The sequence below is a fragment of the Dendrobates tinctorius genome, unplaced genomic scaffold, assembly GCF_039654945.1.
Source record: "Dendrobates tinctorius isolate UK_male_01 unplaced genomic scaffold, ASM3965494v1 ptg000450l, whole genome shotgun sequence".
NCBI lineage: Eukaryota > Metazoa > Chordata > Amphibia > Anura > Dendrobatidae > Dendrobates > Dendrobates tinctorius.
In genome coordinates this window covers 1376889-1395562 of record NW_027362112.1, presented here as the reverse complement: position 1 = coordinate 1395562, position 18674 = coordinate 1376889, and the positions used below count along the sequence as shown (strand labels likewise).

The 18674-nt window shown below is 57.2% G+C and overlaps 1 protein-coding gene across 1 annotated transcript in view; it reads right to left on the bottom strand.

The window, feature by feature from the left end:
• Positions 1–2949: 2949 nt before the first annotated feature.
• Positions 2950–18674, bottom strand: part of LOC141077413 (hydrocephalus-inducing protein homolog) — a 68585-nt gene continuing 52860 nt past the window's right edge. Inside the window, exons 18-32 of the mRNA XM_073564325.1 lie at positions 18083–18248; positions 17832–17979; positions 17548–17755; positions 15403–15624; positions 15152–15321; positions 14873–15071; positions 14580–14738; positions 12476–12756; positions 10689–10908; positions 10329–10541; positions 8481–8644; positions 8182–8332; positions 4685–4915; positions 4380–4604; positions 2950–4299 (exon numbers count right to left, since the gene is read on the bottom strand). Of these exons, the coding sequence (XP_073420426.1) occupies positions 3811–4299; positions 4380–4604; positions 4685–4915; positions 8182–8332; positions 8481–8644; positions 10329–10541; positions 10689–10908; positions 12476–12756; positions 14580–14738; positions 14873–15071; positions 15152–15321; positions 15403–15624; positions 17548–17755; positions 17832–17979; positions 18083–18248 (3246 nt within the window). The 3' untranslated portion in view covers positions 2950–3810. The remainder of the gene's footprint in view (positions 4300–4379; positions 4605–4684; positions 4916–8181; positions 8333–8480; positions 8645–10328; positions 10542–10688; positions 10909–12475; positions 12757–14579; positions 14739–14872; positions 15072–15151; positions 15322–15402; positions 15625–17547; positions 17756–17831; positions 17980–18082; positions 18249–18674) is intronic.

Here is an 18674-nt window from a genome sequence, read left to right as displayed (position 1 = left end):
AACTGAGGACTCCCCCTCCCGACTGACAACTGAGGACCCCCCCTCCCCGACTGACAACTGAGGACCCCCCTCCCCAACTGACAACTGAGGACTCCCCCTCCCGACTGACAACTGAGGACCCCCCTCCCCAACTGACAACTGAGGACTCCCCCTCCCGACTGACAACTGAGGACCCCCCTCCCCAACTGACAATTGAGGACCCCCCTCCCCGACTGACAACTGAGGACCCCCCTTCCCCAACTGACGACCCCCCCTCCCCGACTGACAACTGAGGACCCCCCTTCCCCGACTGACTACTGAGGATCCCCCTCCCCAACTGACAACAGAGGACTCCCCCTCCCCAACTGACAACTGAGGACCCCCCTCCCCAACTGACAACTGAGGACCCCCCTCCCCAACTGACAACTGAGGACCCCCCTCCCCAACTGACAACTGAGGACTCCCCCTCCCCAACTGACAACTGAGGACCCCCCCTCCCCGACTGACTACTGAGGATCCCCCTCCCCAACTGACAACTGAGGACTCCCCCTCCCCAACTGACAACTGAGGACTCCCGCTCCCCGACTGACAACTGAGGATTCCCCCTTCCCAACTGACAATTGAGGACCCCCCCTCCCCGACTGACAACTGAGGACCCCCCTTCCCCAACTGACGACCCCCCCTCCCCGACTGACAACTGAGGACCTCCCCTCCCCGACTGACTACTGAGGATCCCCCTCCCCAACTGACAACTGAGGACTCCCCTCCCGACTGACAACTGAGGGACCCCGCTTCCCGACTGACAACTGAGGACCCCCTCCCCGAATGACAACTGAGGACCCCCCTCCCCCACTGACAAATAAGGACTCCCCCTCCCGACTGACAAATGAGGATTCCCCCTCCCGACTGAGGGTTCCCCCCTGACAACTGAATACTCCCCCCGACTGAGGAACCCCCTCCCCGACTGACAACTGAGGATCCCCCCTCCCCGACTGACAAATGAGGACCCCCCTCCCCGACTGACAAATGAGGATTCCCCCTCCCCGACTGACAACTGAGGACCCCCCTCCCCGACAACTGAGGATTCCCCCTCCCCGTCTGAGGACTCCCCCTCCCCGACTGACAACTGAGGACTCCCCCCTTACCGACTGACAACTGGGGACCCCCCTCCCCGACTGACAACTGAGGACCACCCTCCCCCACTGACAACTGAAGACTACCCCCCGACTGACAACTGAGGATCCCCCCTCCCCGACTGACAAATTAGGATCCCCCTCCCCGACTGACAACTGAGGACTCCCCCTCCTCGACTGACAACTGAGGATCCCCCCTCCCGACTGACAACTGAGGACCCCCGCTCCCCGACTGACAACTGATGACTCCCCCTCCAGACTGAGGATTCCCCCTCCCCAACTGACAAATGAGGATCCCCCTCCCCGACTGACAACTGAGGACTCCCCCTCCTCGACTGACAACTGAGGATCCCCCCTCCCGACTGACAACTGAGGACCCCCGCTCCCCGACTGACAACTGAGGACCCCCGCTCCCCGACTGACAACTGATGACTCCCCCTCCAGACTGAGGATTCCCCCTCCCGACTGACAACTAAAGACTCCCCCTCCTGAGGATTCCCCCCCCCACTGACAACTGAGGACTCCCCCTCTCGACTGAGGATTCCCCCTCCCCGACTGACAACTGAAGACTCCCCCTCCCGAGGATTCCCCCCCGACTGACAACTGAGGACTCCCCCTCACCGACTGACAATTGAGGACTCCCCCTCTCGACTGAGGATTCCCCCTCCCCGACTGACAAATGAGGATCCCCCTCCCCGACTGACAACTGAGGACTCCCCCTCCTCGACTGACAACTGAGGATCCCCCCTCCCGACAACTGAGGACCCCCGCTCCCCGACTGACAACTGAGGACCCCCGCTCCCCGACTGACAACTGATGACTCCCCCTCCAGACTGAGGATTCCCCCTCCCCGACTGACAACTGAAGACTCCCCCTCCCGACTGACAACTAAAGACTCCCCCTCCCGAGGATTCCCCCCCCCCCACTGACAACTGAGGACTCCCCCTCTCGACTGAGGATTCCCCCTCCCCGACTGACAACTGAAGACTCCCCCTCCCGAGGATTCCCCCCGACTGACAACTGAGGACTCCCCCTCACCGACTGACAATTGAGGACTCCCCCTCTCGACTGAGGATTCCCCCTCCCCGACTGACAAATGAGGATTCCCCCTTCCCGACTGACAACTGAGGATTCCCCCTTCCCGACTGATAACTGAGGACTCCCCCTCCCCAACTGACAACTGAGGACCCCCCTCCCCGACTGATGACCCCCCCTCCCCGACTGACAACTGAGGACCCCCCTCCCCGACTGATGACCCCCCCTCCCCGACTGACAACTGAGGACCCCCCTCCCCAACTGACAACTGAGGACTCCCCCTCCCGACTGACAACTGAGGACTCCCCCTCCCGACTGACAACTGAGGACCCCCCTCTCCCACTGACGACTGAGGGACCCCTCCCGGTGTATTTTTGGTGATTTTCTTATGTGAGGCCGCGTTTTGTTGTGACCATGGAGCAGTAGATGATCCTCGGCCTTTATCACCTGCCCAGCAGACGGCGGAGGCTTCACGTTCTGTATTTTCCCAGGGCGATCAGTCATCACCAGGCGGGTTGTGGGAGATCTGTGGCGGCTCATGTGATGTCCCATCGATGTATGTACCCCCGACCGCGAGGGGCCCCCCACCTGCAGCACATTAACCATGTAGTTTCCTCATCTGCTTCTTTGGGCTTGCAGCTCCGGGATGTGGGGGACTCCTAGCAGCAAGTGTGCGATGTCCCCACCATAGAGGTCGGCGGCTGTGGAGCGGCACCGGCCCATGTACCACACTAGTAGCACTGAAGATCTCGGTCCCGCAAGAGCCACAGGATTGTGTCAATCACTACATAACAGCCATGGATTCCTGTCCGGATGTTTATTAGGAAGCAACAACACAAAGGACGGGGGAGGGGCAGAGGAAGGGCCGCCACCGCAGAGGACGAGGGAGGGGCAGAGGAAGGGCCGCCACCGCAGAGGACGAGGGAGGGGCAGAGGAAGGGCCGCCGCCGCAGAGGACGAGGGAGGGGCAGAGGAAGGGCCGCCGCTGCAGAGGACGAGGGAGGGGCAGAGGGCCGCCACCGCAGAGGACGAGGGAGGGGAAGAGGAAAGGCCGCCACCGCATAGGACGAGGGAGGGGCAGAGGAAGGGCTGCCACCGTAGAGGACGAGGGAGGGGCAGAGGAAGGGCTGCCACCGCAGAGGACGGGAGAGAGGCAGAGGAAAAGCCACCACTGCAGAGGACGAGGGAGGGGCAGAGGAAAGGCCGCCACCACAAAGGACGAAAGAGGGGTTGGGCAAGGGCCGCCAGCGCAGAGGGCGAAGGAGGGGTGAGGCAAGGGCCGCCAGTGCAGAGGATGAAGGAGGGGTGGGGCAAGGGCCGCCAGTGCAGAGGACAGGGGAGGGGCAGAAGAAGGGCCGCCACCGCAGAGGACAGGGGAGGGGCAGAAGAAGGGCCGCCACCGCAGAGGACGAGAGAGGGGCAGAGGAAGGGCCACCACCTCAGAGGACGAGGGAGGGGTGGGGAAGGGCCACCACCGCAGATGACGGAGTAAAAGGGCCGTCATGTGTGCACGAGGCACAGGGATGCCTTGGTTCTGATGATATTCTGGGCTCTGCCATCTCCTCTGTTTCCTCTGCCGTCTCCTCTGCTGTTTCCTCTGCCGTCTCCTCTGCTGTTTCCTCTGCCGTCTCCTCTGTCGTCTCCTCTGCTGTTTCCTCTGCATTCACTTCTCAGACGGCACGCCCCTCAGGTAATACACCCAGCAGATTCCCTGGGCCACACCCGTGGCACGAGGACAAGAAACAACCAATCTGCCGGTCACAGGTGTCCGGCTGCCACCCGCAGGGGCTTCATATGATACAGATATGTAGTGGGTTTTCTTGGGGCGCACGGGCTCACAGAGCTTCACCACGAACGACGCAGGATCAGTCTGAAAACTGAAGGTTGTCGGCTGCAAGAAAACATTCTTAAAGGGGATGGAGACGCTGGATCCGGCACGAATCTGCAGCGGTCCTTGAGGTTTAGGGGCCATGGCAGAGCCAAATAGGGGGATGATGTATTCACCCCCCAGCGGAGACGAGATGTGCAGCGCAGCGCGGGACTCTCCAAGCTGAACGGGTTCATATGTCACCTCCACGCTGACCTCCGAGCCGCCCTGGGAACCCGGAGCCGCCATCACCACCTTATCTACGTGGAAATCTGAATTATCGACCTAAAAAGAGGAGAAAAGGAGGAGAAAGTCGGGGCTAGCGAGGCCGAAGGCGACAATTGCTTCTCCAGAGTAGTGCTCACCTTACAGCTGTACTCAGTCTTCTGACGAGTGAAGTTCATGAATCTGGCACTCAGGACCTGACTGGAGCCCAGGGTCGTGCGCAGGTAGAGCGGCTTCTCGGACACGGCGGGCGTTGCCTTCAGGAGGAGGTCGTACTGGAACAAGCCCAGGTCGTTGCTCTGCAGTGTCAGCCTTCCTGTGGACTCGCCCGTTCTCAGAGGCTGGTACTCAAACATCAGCGTGCCCTGGAGAAGAGAAGCAGATGGGCACGGTGGGCAGTGCGGCCGGCTGTGTGCCGTCTGAGCGTAGGGACAGTGATGGATACCTCCGACTGGGCCGGCACGGTGATATGGGGAGGAAGGTTAATCTCTGGCACTCTGCAGTCCGTGGTGAAGGTGACCGGCACAGCCAGTGGATTCTCCACACACAACGTGGCTGCAGTGCTTTGCCGCACTGGTGTCACCAGTTCTATGGTGCTGACGATGCCTGGCGCGGTGGCCTTAAATGTAACGTAATAGAACAGGTATTCCTGCGTTGTCTCATTGCGGAAAGTGACCTAGAACCAAACCGAAGAAAAAGACAGACGATGTCAGTAATCTCCCTGCCCTCCACTGCAAGAGCCCGAGCCACAGCGAAACCTGCACCTGCGACCGCTACACCCTGCACCAAAACCAGCACCTGCGACCACTAAGACCTGCACCAAAACCAGCACCTGCGACCGCTAAGACTTGCACCAAATTCAGCACCTGCGACCACTAAGACCTGCACCAAAACCAGCACCTGCGACCACTAAGACCTGCACCAAATCCAGCACCTGCGACAACTAAGACCTGCACCAAAACCAGCACCTGCGACCGCTAAGACTTGCACCAAATTCAGCACCTGCGACCACTAAGATCTGCACCAAAACCAGCACCTGCGACCACTAAGACCTGCACCAAATCCAGCACCTGCGACCACTAAGACCTGCACCAAAACCAGCACCTGCGACCGCTAAGACTTGCACCAAATTCAGCACCTGCGACCACTAAGACCTGCACCAAAACCAGCACCTGCGACCACTAAGACCTGCACCAAATCCAGCACCTGCGACAACTAAGACCTGCACCAAAACCAGCACCTGCGACCACTAAGACCTGCACCAAATCCAGCACCTGCGACCGCTAAGACTTGCACCAAATTCAGCACCTGCGACCACTAAGACCTGCACCAAAACCAGCACCTGCGACCACTAAGACCTGCACCAAATCCAGCACCTGCAACCACTAAGACCTGCACCAAACAAGCACCTGCGACCGCTACACCCTGCACCAAAACCAGCACCTGCGACCACTAAGACCTGCACCAAAACCAGCACCTGCGACCGCTACACCCTGCACCAAAACCAGCACCTGCGACCACTACACCCTGCACCAAAACCAGCACCTGCGACCACTACACCCTGCACCAAATCCAGCACCTGCGACCACTACACCCTGCACCAAATCCAGCACCTGCGACCACTAAGACCTGCACCAAAACCAGCACCTGCGACCACTAAGACCTGCACCAAAACCAGCACCTGCGACCACTACACCCTGCACCAAAACCAGCACCTGCGACCGCTACACCCTGCACCAAAACCAGCACCTGCGACCACTACACCCTGCACCAAAACCAGCACCTGCGACCACTACACCCTGCACCAAATCCAGCACCTGCGTCCACTAAGACCTGCACCAAAACCAGCACCTGCGACCGCTACACCCTGCACCAAAACCAGCACCTGCGACCGCTGCACCCTGCACCAAAACCAGCACCTGCGACCACTACACCCTGCACCAAAACCAGCACCTGCGACCGCTACACCCTGCACCAAAACCAGCACCTGCGACCACTACACCCTGCACCAAAACCAGCACCTGCGACCACTACACCCTGCACCAAATCCAGCACCTGCGACCACTAAGACCTGCACCAAAACCAGCACCTGCGACCGCTACACCCTGCACCAAAACCAGCACCGGCAACCGCTATTTCCTGCACCAAAACCAGCACCTGCAACCACTACACCCTGCACCAAAACCAGCACCTGCGACCACTACACCCTGCACCAAATCCAGCACCTGCAACCACTACACCCTGCACTAAAACCAGCACCTGCGACCGCTACACCCTGCACCAAAACCAGCACCTGCGACCACTACACCCTGCACCAAAACCAGCACCTGCAACCACTACACCCTGCACCAAATCCAGCACCTGCGACCACTACACCCTGCACTAAAACCAGTACCTGCGACCGCTATTTCCTGCACCAAAACCAGCACCTGCAACCACTACACCCTGCACCAAAACCAGCACCTGCAACCACTACACCCTGCACCAAAACCAGCACCTGCGACCGCTACACCCTGCACCAAAACCAGCACCTGCGACCACTACACCCTGCACCAAAACCAGCACCTGCGACCGCTACACCCTGCACCAAAACCAGCACCTGCGACCACTACACCCTGCACCAAAACCAGCACCTGTGACCACTACACCCTGCACCAAATCCAGCACCTGCGACCACTAAGACCTGCACCAAAACCAGCACCTGCGACCGCTACACCCTGCACCAAAACCAGCACCGGCAACCGCTATTTCCTGCACCAAAACCAGCACCTGCGACCACTACACCCTGCACCAAATCCAGCACCTGCAACCACTACACCCTGCACCAAAACCAGCACCTGCGACCACTACACCCTGCACCAAATCCAGCACCTGCAACCACTACACCCTGCACTAAAACCAGCACCTGCGACCGCTACACCCTGCACCAAAACCAGCACCTGCGACCACTACACCCTGCACCAAAACCAGCACCTGCAACCACTACACCCTGCACCAAATCCAGCACCTGCGACCACTACACCCTGCACTAAAACCAGTACCTGCGACCGCTATTTCCTGCACCAAAACCAGCACCTGCAACCACTACACCCTGCACCAAAACCAGCACCTGCAACCACTACACCCTGCACCAAAACCAGCACCTGCGACCGCTACACCCTGCACCAAAACCAGCACCTGCGACCACTACACCCTGCACCAAAACCAGCACCTGCGACCGCTACACCCTGCACCAAAACCAGCACCTGCGACCACTACACCCTGCACCAAAACCAGCACCTGCGACCACTACACCCTGCACCAAAACCAGCACCTGTGACCACTACACCCTGCACCAAATCCAGCACCTGCGACCACTAAGACCTGCACCAAAACCAGCACCTGCGACCGCTACACCCTGCACCAAAACCAGCACCGGCAACCGCTATTTCCTGCACCAAAACCAGCACCTGCGACCACTACACCCTGCACCAAATCCAGCACCTGCAACCACTACACCCTGCACTAAAACCAGTACCTGCGACCGCTACACCCTGCACTGAAACCAGCACCTGCAACCACTAAGACCTGCACCAAATCCAGCACCTGCAACCACTACACCCTGCACCAAAACCAGCACCTGCGACCACTAAGACCTGCACCAAAACCAGCACCTGCGACCGCTACACCCTGCACCAAAACCAGCACTGGCAACCGCTATTTCCTGCACCAAAACCAGCACCTGCGACCGCTACGTCCTGCACCTCCTACAACCACTACACCCTGCACTAAAACCAGCACCTGCAACCACTAAACCCTGCACCACAACCTGCACTTGCGACCATACCCCGAGTTGCACCATGGAGTGAGGAGACTGACAAGTCATCTGGAGATGGTGGAACGTCTGGATGATGGTTCCCCGTACAGACCACCTCATCAGCAGACGAGGCGGTGCTTTCATACCTTGGTAGAGAAGGTGCCCTCTTTGTGAGAGTGGAAATTCAGTTTGTAGTCTCTCCTGGCTCCTCCGGGCACCTCCACGTAATCCAGACCCTTGATGGTGGTGGCACTGTCCATACGTTCTGGCTTCAGGATATCGACAATGGCACGAAACCTGTAAGCAGAAGATTCCAATAGAGTGTAGCTGTCGGAATAATGCCGTGTGCTCAGTTTGATGCCAGAGTGTCTGCACAGATGGGAAGGGAGGTGGTGCACGGTATCGGCACAGACCACGGTCCACGTCGACCCGGGGCCCTTCTCACCGTTGGGGTTTGCGCAGCCAGTTGCTGACGCACAGCAGTTCAGTGTACGATGTCTTGCACGGGACCTCTCTGATCACAGATCCCGACGATTTAGGAGGCTCAGCCAGACCCTGGAGGAGGTAGAGCAATCCGGTGCCATCGGGCAGCGGGAAGAAGAGTGAACCCTAAAAACAGCAGACACTTCACCATTAAAGAGGTCAGTCAGGTGCCCAGGATGAACCTGATATAACATATGGACGTGTCCCACGACGGGGCTCGATATAACATAAGAATGTGACCCAGGACGGACCCGATATAACATAAGGACATGACCCAGGAAGGGCTCGATATAACATAAGAACGTGACTCAGGACTGAGCTCGATGTAACATAAGGACGTGACTCAGGACTGAGCTCGATGTAACATAAGGACATGACCCATGACGGGGCTCGATATAAGGACATGACCCAGGACTAGACTCGATATAACATAAGGACGTGACCCAGGACTAGACTCGATATAACATAAGGAAGTGACCCAGGATGGGGCCCGATATAAGAAGGATGTGATCAAGGACAGGGCCCAATATAATATAAGGACATGACCCAGGACTAGACTCGATATAACATAGACGTGACCCAGGACTGAGCTCGATGTAACATAAGGACATGACCCATGACGGGGCTCGATATAAGGACATGACCCAGGACTAGACTCGATATAACATAAGGACGTGACCCAGGACTAGACTCGATATAACATAAGGAAGTGACCCAGGATGGGGCCCGATATAAGAAGGATGTGATCAAGGACAGGGCCCAATATAATATAAGGACATGACCCAGGACTAGACTCGATATAACATAGACGTGACCCAGGACTGAGCTCGATGTAACATAAGGACATGACCCATGACGGGGCTCGATATAAGGACATGACCCAGGACTAGACTCGATATAACATAAGGACGTGACCCAGGACTAGACTCGATATAACATAAGGAAGTGACCCAGGATGGGGCCCGATATAAGAAGGATGTGACCAAGGACAGGGCCCAATATAATATAAGGACATGACCCAGGACTAGACTAGATATAACATAGACGTGACCCAGGACTGAGCTCGATATAAGGACATGACCCAGGACTGGGCCCAATATAACATAAGGACATAACCCAGGATGGGGCCCGATACAACAAGGACAGGGCCCGATATAAGGACATGACCCAGGACAGGGCCCGATATAATATAAGGAAGTGACCCAGGACGAGGCCCGATATAACATAAGTGACCCAGGACGAGGTCTGATATAACATAAGGAAGTGACGCAGGACGAGGTCCGATATAAGGACATGACCCAGGACTAGACTCGATATAACATAAGGACGTGACCCAGGACTAGACTCGATATAACATAAGGAAGTGACCCAGGACGAGGTTCGATATAACATAAGGACATGACCCAGGATGGGGCCCGATATAACAAGGATGTGACCAAGGACAGGGCCCAATATAATATAAGGACATGACCCAGGACTAGACTCGATATAACATAGACGTGACCCAGGACTGAGCTCGATATAAGGACATGACCCAGGATGGGGCCCGATACAACAAGGACATGACCAAGGACAGGGCCCGATATAAGGACATGACCCAGGACAGGGCCCGATATAATATAAGGAAGTGACCCAGGACTGAGCTCGATATAACATAAGTGACCCAGGACGAGGTATGATATAACATAAGAAAGTGACGCAGGACGAGGTCCGATATAACATAAGGACATCACCAGAGATGTGACCCGATTTACCATAAGGACGTGACGCAGAACGGGCCCCGATATAAGGACATGACCCAGGACGGTACCTGATGCTTTCTGCCCTCAGCGCTCATGAGCATGGGGTGGTAGGTGACCACGTAGGGCTTGTTCTGCTGATGAGCCTCCACAGTGATGAAGTCGGCTCCGCTCCAATGTTCCCCGTCTATCACTGGTCGCAGATTCCATGTCTGGTTGGTTTTGTTGCTGAGGGCAATGGTTTGTGTCTGCTTACTCCGTACCTGACACTGAAAGTTGACCACCTGTAACAGTGGGAGGAGTAGACAGACCCTGATGACATGGTGGCGATGTACCGGTCACTGACCAACAAGACATGACGTCAGCCACGATGGGGAGGGTGCAGCTTCAACGCAGTTGCCATCAAATACAAGTGGCCAGGAAGCCATTACCTCCTTTGTAGACGGGAGACCGACACAGGATCCGGACAGCGTTAGTGCCAACATTCTCCCTCCTTCAATGCAGCAGAGCAGGTTCTTATAATGAATGTCTGAGCGGATCTCAGCCGGGTGGAAAACGACATCAAATGTGACCTCAGTGCCGGCCGTGATGTAACCGGACGCCGGTGAGATGGAGAAGTCCGGCTCCAACTGTGTCATGTCCCACTGGAACCTGCAACAGAGAAAAGGTAATGGTGAATGAGAGCGGAGCAGGAGAGCAAGAGGGGAGCAGGAGAGCAAGAGGGGAGCAGGAGAGCAAGAGGGGAGCCGGAGAGGAAGAGGGAGGCGGGGAGGAAGAGGGGAGTCAGAGAGGAAGAGGGGAGACAGCAAGCAAGAGGGGCACCGGCGAGGAAGAGGGAGGTGGGGAGGAAGAGGGGAGCCGGCGAGCAAGAGGGGAGCCGGCAAGCAAGAGGGGAGCTGGAAAGCAAGAGGGGAGTCGGCGAGCAAGAGGGGCGCCGGCGAGGAAGAGGGGAGACACCGAGGAAGCGGGGAGACGCCGAGGAAGAAGGAGGTGGGGAGGAAGAAGGAGGTGGGGAGGAAGAAGGAGGCGGGGAGGAAGAAGGAGGCGGGAAGGAAGAGGGGAGCCAGCAAGGAAGAGGGGAGCAGGAGAGGAAGGGGGAGCAGGCGAAGAAGAGAGTAGACGCTGAGGAATAGGGGAGCCGGCGAGGAAGCGAGGAACAGACGAGGAAGAAAGGAGCCGGCGAGGAGGAGGGGAGACGGCGAGGAAGAGGGGAGATAGTGAGGAAGAGAGGAGCCAGCGAGCAAGAGGGGAGCTGGCAAGGAAGAAGGGAGACAGGGAGGAAGAGTGGAGGCGGGGAAGAAGAGGGGAGACGGGGAGGAAGAGAGGAGACGTCGAGGAAGAGAGGAGCCGGCGAGGAAGAGAGGAGCCGGCGAGGAAGAGAGGAGACCCCGAGGAAGAAAGGAGATGCTGAGGAAGAGGGGAGCTGGTGAGGAGAAGTTGAAACAGCAAGGAAGAGGGGAGCCAGCGAGGAAGAAGGAAGGCAGGGAAGAAGAGGGGAGGCGGGGAGGAGGAGGCGAGCATGAGATGAAGGGGTAGCAGGCAAAGAAGAGAGGAGGCGCCGAGGAATAGGGGAGCCGGCGAGGAAGAGAGGAGCCGGCGAGGAAGAGGGGAGCCGGCAAGGAGGAGGGGAGCCGGCAAGGGGGAGGGGAGCAGGCAAGGAGGAGAGGAACCGACGAGTTAGAGAGGAACAGACGAGGAAGAGGGGAGCCGGCGCGGAAAAGGGGAGCCGGCAGGGAGGAGGGGAGACGGCAAGGAGAAGGGGAGCAGAAGAGGAAGGAGGAACCGGCGAGGAAGAGAGGAGATGCCAAGGAAGAGGGGAGTCGGCGAGCAAGCTAGAGGTGGGGAGGAAGAGAGGTGCTGGCGAAGAAGAAGGGAGTTGGCGCGGAGGGGAGATGGCGAGGAAGAGAGGAGCAGGAGAGGAAGAGGGGAGCCAGTGAGCAAGTCGGGAGGTGGCGAGGAAAAGGGAGGCAGAGAGGAAGAGGGGAGGAGGGAGAAAGAGGGGAGGCAGGGAGGAAGAGAGGAGACGCCGAGGAAGAGGGGAGCTGGCAAGGAGAAGGTGAGACGGTAAGGAGGAGGGGAGCCAGCGAGGAAAAGGGGAGCCGGCGAGGAAGAAGGGAGACAGCAAGGAGCAGGGGAGTCAGCGAGGAAGAAAGGAGACACCGAGGAAAAGGGGAGCCGCAGAGGAGGAGAGGACGCCCTGATGCGACACACTGACTACCTGGCTCCCAGCTCTCCCGTATTGCTTAGGACAATCCTACGTGTCGCCTGACTCTGCAGCACCACAGCCCCGAAGGACACATAGTCCTGGTCCAAGCTGAGCGCCAGGCCCTGGCTGCAGCCTCGCACCATGAAGAGGGAGCGCATCACTCCACAGGACTCCAGCAGCACCTCCTCCGCAAATGGAGCAATTCTGCTGCGGGGAGTAAACTGCACATCCAGCTGACACATCCCACCACGGGCTGGAAGGGTCACCTCCCTACTGGGGGACAGACTGAGGACCTGCACAAGAGGCAAAAGAGATCAGTGGCATCCTCCAACGTGTAGAGAGCCAGCGCCGGCCGATCATATTTAACCCCGTCGTGAGACATCGCCTGACGACCTACAACAGTGTCCGCACTCACCACAGGGTCCGCACTCACTACACGGACTGCACCCACCACAAGACCACAATCTCTATACCCACAGGTTCTGTACCAACCACAGGGTCCGCACACACCAAACAGTCTGCATCCACCACAGGGTCTGCATTCGCCACACTGACCACAGGGTCTGAACCCACCAAAGGGTCAGCATCCACCACAGGGTCCGCTCTATCCACACCCACCACAGGATCTGAACTCGCCACACCTACTGTCATGAAAATATGAACCATTTTCCAGGGTTTGGAGCACACCTCCAGAACATTCCGCTGCATCTATTGGGTTTGACATGCTGCCCCCCTCCCCCATTACGTCTGGGTTGTCCAGACCCACGGCTGCAGTTCTCTCTGCCTGCCTGTAATCCCCCGTCACAGCTGCTATACGAGCTGGTGTAATGTGAGACTGTGGTATGCCGGCAACACAGGGAGCCGTTTATGACCCTAACTGGTTAAAAGCAGATCTTAGAGCACTTGTCTTCTTTGTCTAGTTCAATGTGAATATAATAACACAGAATGGTCAAGATGCAGGAAACCTATATTTTTGGAATCTACATCATAAAAGCTATTCACAGCAGCGTATTGGAGATTGAGCGGCCACCAGAACCCGAGTAAAGGGTATATGCTTCACAGTAATGCCTAGATATACGATGTATCAAAAGAACGGTAATTTCGTAATAAGGAAAATGATAGTCCTGCCATCAGTCTGCGAGCCTCGCGGCCAGAGTTATGGCACTTATGAGTTTTCTAGTACTTTTCATAAGGGCAGTGCATTCCATAGCTCTGCCCACCCAGTGAGGTCAGTGAAGAGGAAGTATAAGGTTAGGATGCCCAATTAGGAATTTGTCATTTGCCCGGGGTGCCTCCTCCACATGGCATGCAATTGACTGATAAGTGTAAGTCATCTTTTAATACATTTTTATTTTGTAACTATCTGTATATAATGTATCTGTCTCATTTGTAACATCTTTTATATTTTTGTAAACACTGCCTAAGTTTTCTATAATAATTTACTAGTTTTGTTTCTCCTTGCGCTATAACGCACCGCCACATCCTCCGTGCTAACCTTACGCTACCTAGTGGATTGGCTCCTGACCTGATATTGATTTTAATTGTCCAATGAGGAGCTGGTTTCAGCACAGTGTTCTGGGGATTTGGGAGACTCTGCTAGTGACAGAACAGAGGTTTTATGTGCCTGAGACTGGGGACATACATACCGCCCTCACTGCAGAGTGCCCAATAGCCAGTACACGGCAAGGCAAATCTTCTGGCGACCACTTATCCCAGGTGTAGTTCCCTGACTGACCTGAGGGTAAGGGGGGCACCAGAAAGCTGCCAAACTGGAACTGGAAAGTGGGATATAATAAATCCCTGACAACTGGGGGGCAACCACACCCCCAGTTCATGTCACCTACCATAGAGTCTGAACTCACCAAAGGGTCCTTATCCACCAGAGCATACGCACCCACCACACAATAGGCACTCACCACAATGTCTGCACCCACCACAATGTCTGCACTCACTACGCGGTTCGCACCCACCACAGGGTCAGCACCCACCACAGGGTCTGCACTCACTAAAGGGCCGCACTCACCACAGAGTCTGCAATCATTAAAATGAGAACTAGCCTCTTACTTTACCCCCAGTAAGTCTGGGGCTGTGGGCCTCATACACGGGGGTCCGGTACCTGGGGGTCCTGCAGTGCGGGCACGCTCGGGCTCAGGTGCAGGGTGCATGATACAGGGGCCAGGCTCCTATTCACAATGCTGATCACCCTTTTCGCAGTTTGTCCAATGTTCACGGCACCAAAGTTAAGAACTTTATATTTCGGATCCACAACTTCAACCTTCAAACAGCAGATGACATCATATGTCACTGACAAAATGGCTGCCGGGATTGCCTCCGCGAGGCCGCACATGCAACGCCAGATGATCTGTCCAACAATGGAACATCTACATTTTTCCGGTACAAATTTCTGACCTTCATCTCGATCCCATGACCCTGGAGTCGAATGAGCTGCTGGGAATGGCCGTTCATCAGAAAGACGACAGGTTCTTGGTACAAGATGGCTGCTCGTGGATAGAACGTGATTGGCACCTCCATCTTGTCTCCGGGGGAGAGGACATTGGCACAGAAGTCGATCTCCATGTGAGACGTGTTACTGTACAGACAGTCGATGCTGCGAGGAAGCACCGGCACAATGACAAGATGAAGCCACCCATCAGCCAGCGTCCCCATACCATCGATGGGGTCACTCACCTGAGCGGCCGGCGGTCCTTGTTGGTGATGACGAGGGTTTCTCGGACCGGCCACATCCCAGCGTGGAAAATGAAGCAATGGCCAAAGTTGTGTTCTGTGAAAGAAAAGTGGATTCCTGGCTGCACCGCGCTGCCACGCAGGGGACTGGTGATCTCCGGCCCGGTCTCTATCTGATAGGACGACACAACGTAAAATGGGAATTATGGCCGATCACCGCGACCGCCAGTGCCGACGTCACCAGTGTCACTGACCTTGAGGGTCAGCAGAACGTCCCTTACTGTACACGGCCTGGTGGGACAGAAGGTGAGCAACGTCTGCGCCCGCTGTCCAGGACCCACGGGGCCACTGCTGGGAGAGACACTCAGGAAATCCTGCAGCTCCCGAGGGACAGTCAGAGCACAGGAGTAATTAAAGGAGAACTGTCCCTTATTTGTGATGTGGAACTGGAGGGTGGAGCGGTCACCGATGTCCACCTGGCGAGAAGAAAGAGGTAAAGTCACCTGACGCCGCACAGGACGGGAGCGCTCAATCTGCAGGACGGGAGCGCTCAATCTGCAGGACGCTGCACAGGACGAGAGCGCTCTATCTGCAGGACGGGAGCGCTCAATCTGCAGCACGCTGCGCAGGACGGGAGCGCTCAATCTGCAGCACGCTGCGCAGGATGGGAGAGCTCAATCTGCAGCACGCTGCGCAGGATGGGAGCGCTCAATCTGCAGGACGGGAGCGCTCAATCTGCAGGATGCTGCACAGGACAGGAGTGCTCAATCTGCAGCACGCTGTGCAGGATGGGAGAGCTCAATCTGCAGCACGCTGCGCAGGATGAGAGAGCTCAATCTGCAGCACGCTGAGCAGGATGGGAGCGCTCAATCTGCAGGACAGGAGCGCTCAATCTGCAGGATGCTGCACAGGACGGGAGTGCTCAATCTGCAGCACGCTGCGCAGGATGGGAGAGCTCAATCTGCAGCACGCTGCGCAGGATGGGAGAGCTCAATCTGCAGCACGCTGCGCAGGATGGGAGAGCTCAATCTGCAGCACGCTGCGCAGGATGGGAGAGCTCAATCTGCAGCACGCTGCGCAGGATGGGAGCGCTCAATCTGCAGGAAGCTGCGCAGGATGGGAGAGCTTAATCTGCAGGACGGGAGTGCTCAATCTGCAGCACGCTGCACAGGACGGAAGCGCTCAATCTGCAGCATGCTGCGCAGGATGGGAGAGCTCAATCTGCAGGACGGGAGCGCTCAATCTGCAGGACGCTGCACAGGACGGGAGCCCTCAATCTGCAGCACGCTGCGCAGGATGGGAGAGCTCAATCTGCAGGATGGGAGAGCTCAATATGCAGGACGCTGCGCAGGACGGGGAAGCTCAATCTGCAGCACGCTGCGCAGGATGGGAGAGCTCAATCTGCAGGATGGGAAAGCTCAATCTGCAGCACGCTGCACAGGATGGGAGAGCTCAATCTGGAGGATGGGAGAGCTCAATCTGCAGGACGCTGAGCAGGACGGGGAAGCTCAATCTGCAGCATGCTGCGCAGGACGGGGAAGCTCAATATGCAGGACGCTGCGCAGAATGGGGAGGCTCAATCTGCAGGACAGGGAAGCTCAATCTGCAGCACGCTGCGCAGGATGGGCGAGCTCAATCTGCAGGATGGGAGAGCTCAATCTGCAGGATGCTGAGCAGGACGGGGAAGCTCAATCTGCAGCACGCTGCACAGGATGGGAGAGCTCAATCTGCAGGATGGGAGAGCTCAATCTGCAGGATGCTGAGCAGGATGGGGAAGCTCAATCTGCAGCACGCTGCGCAGGATGGGAGAGCTCAATCTGGAGGATGGGAGAGCTCAATCTGCAGGACGCTGAGCAGGACGGGGAAGCTCAATCTGCAGCACGCGGCGCAGGACGGGGAAGATCAATCTGCAGGACGCTGCGCAGGACGGGGAAGCTCAATCTGCAGGACGCTGCGCAGAATGGGGAGGCTCAATCTAAAGCACGCTGCGCAGGACGGGAATCTCAATCTGCAGCACGCTGCGCAGGACGAGGAAGATCAATCTGCAGAATGGGAGAGCTCAATCTGCAGGATGCTGCGCAGAACTGGGAAGCTCAATCTGCAGCATGCTGCGCAGGATGGGAGAGCTCAATCTGCAGGACGCTGCACAGGACAGGGAAGATCAATCTGCAGGACGCTGCGCAGGACGGGGAAGCTCAATCTGCAGGACGCTGCGCAGAATGGGGAGGCTCAATCTGCAGAACCCTGCGCAGGACGGGGAAAATCAATCTGCAAGACGCTGCACAGGACAGGGAAGGTCAATCTGCAGGATGGGGAAGGTCAATCTGCAGGACGCTGCGCAAGATGGGGAAGCTCAATCTGTGGGACACGATAGCACCGTGCTGCCACCAATGCCCCACCTGTCTCAAATCCAGCTCTTTCGATTCCTGTTCAGACAGGAGGGTGATGGCGCCTGTGTTATCCTGGCACTGCACCGACACTTGGGTAGAGTGTCCTTCCGCCTTCACGTTCAGGAAGAGAGGCTCAGTTTTGGTATTAACATCACAAATTAGGTTGAAATTAACCTCACCGACCGTGGATGGCCGAAAGTCAAGAGAGATCGGAATCCTGACAGGAGAGAAGTCAGAGAGATGAGGGCGGCATACGTCAGGGTGAGGGGCAGCAATGGGGGCACACGGCGTACCTGCTCAGGGGAGCGATCACCCCTTCCATGGGTCTCACTGTCAAGGAGTGAATGCAGCCCTCCGAAAAGCGAGAACTGTCACGGAAAGCGAAGTGGAGAGGTTTCTTCTCATTGTTGATGAGACAGATGGATTCCTGCACCTCCTGCCCTGTACAAGACAAGAGCGTCTGCAGCAATGACCAGGGGCCACAGTCCATGGGAGCCATAGACCACGAGGGCCACACAGCAGACAGACTACTCAGGGCACATACCTAGCAGCCGCGAGCCGAAGTTCAGATGCGACCTGTCCAGAGAGACCGAGGGCTCCGTGGCTTTACCAACGAGCAGGAACGGGACGGAGATGTTCTGCTCCACGATGGAGAATTTCCAGAAAGATTCGGTGATGTCCAATACTTGAGGTAGGAACTGAAACGTGATCTGTGAGGGGCAGAGGGGCCATTATTTCACTGAAACCACTACACCATGAGGACAGTGACCGTGGTGCCGTGCTCGTGGGCAGGGTCGGCGTCAGCACCCAGCACACCCGGGGAAGTGCCATGGCCCTGAGCAGGCGGGGTGCCCACTCGCCATCAGGGACACGGGCACGCTATGGGGGCCCATTGCTTGTGCCTGTGAGTGGGTCTCCCGGCTTCCTCTGGGCCCTAGCACTTGCGATACTTGCCTCTCCCCGCTCCACCACTGCGATGTTCAGGTCAGAGAGCGTGATGATGTCACTAGTGTGCACCCTCTGCTTGAGCAGTCACAGTGCAGAGAGCCACAAGAGGGCGACGCTGAGGAATCCGGAGCAGAGCAGCGGCCGCGAGGAGAGGGGAGGGCTTCATTTTTTATTTACAGTGGGTACGG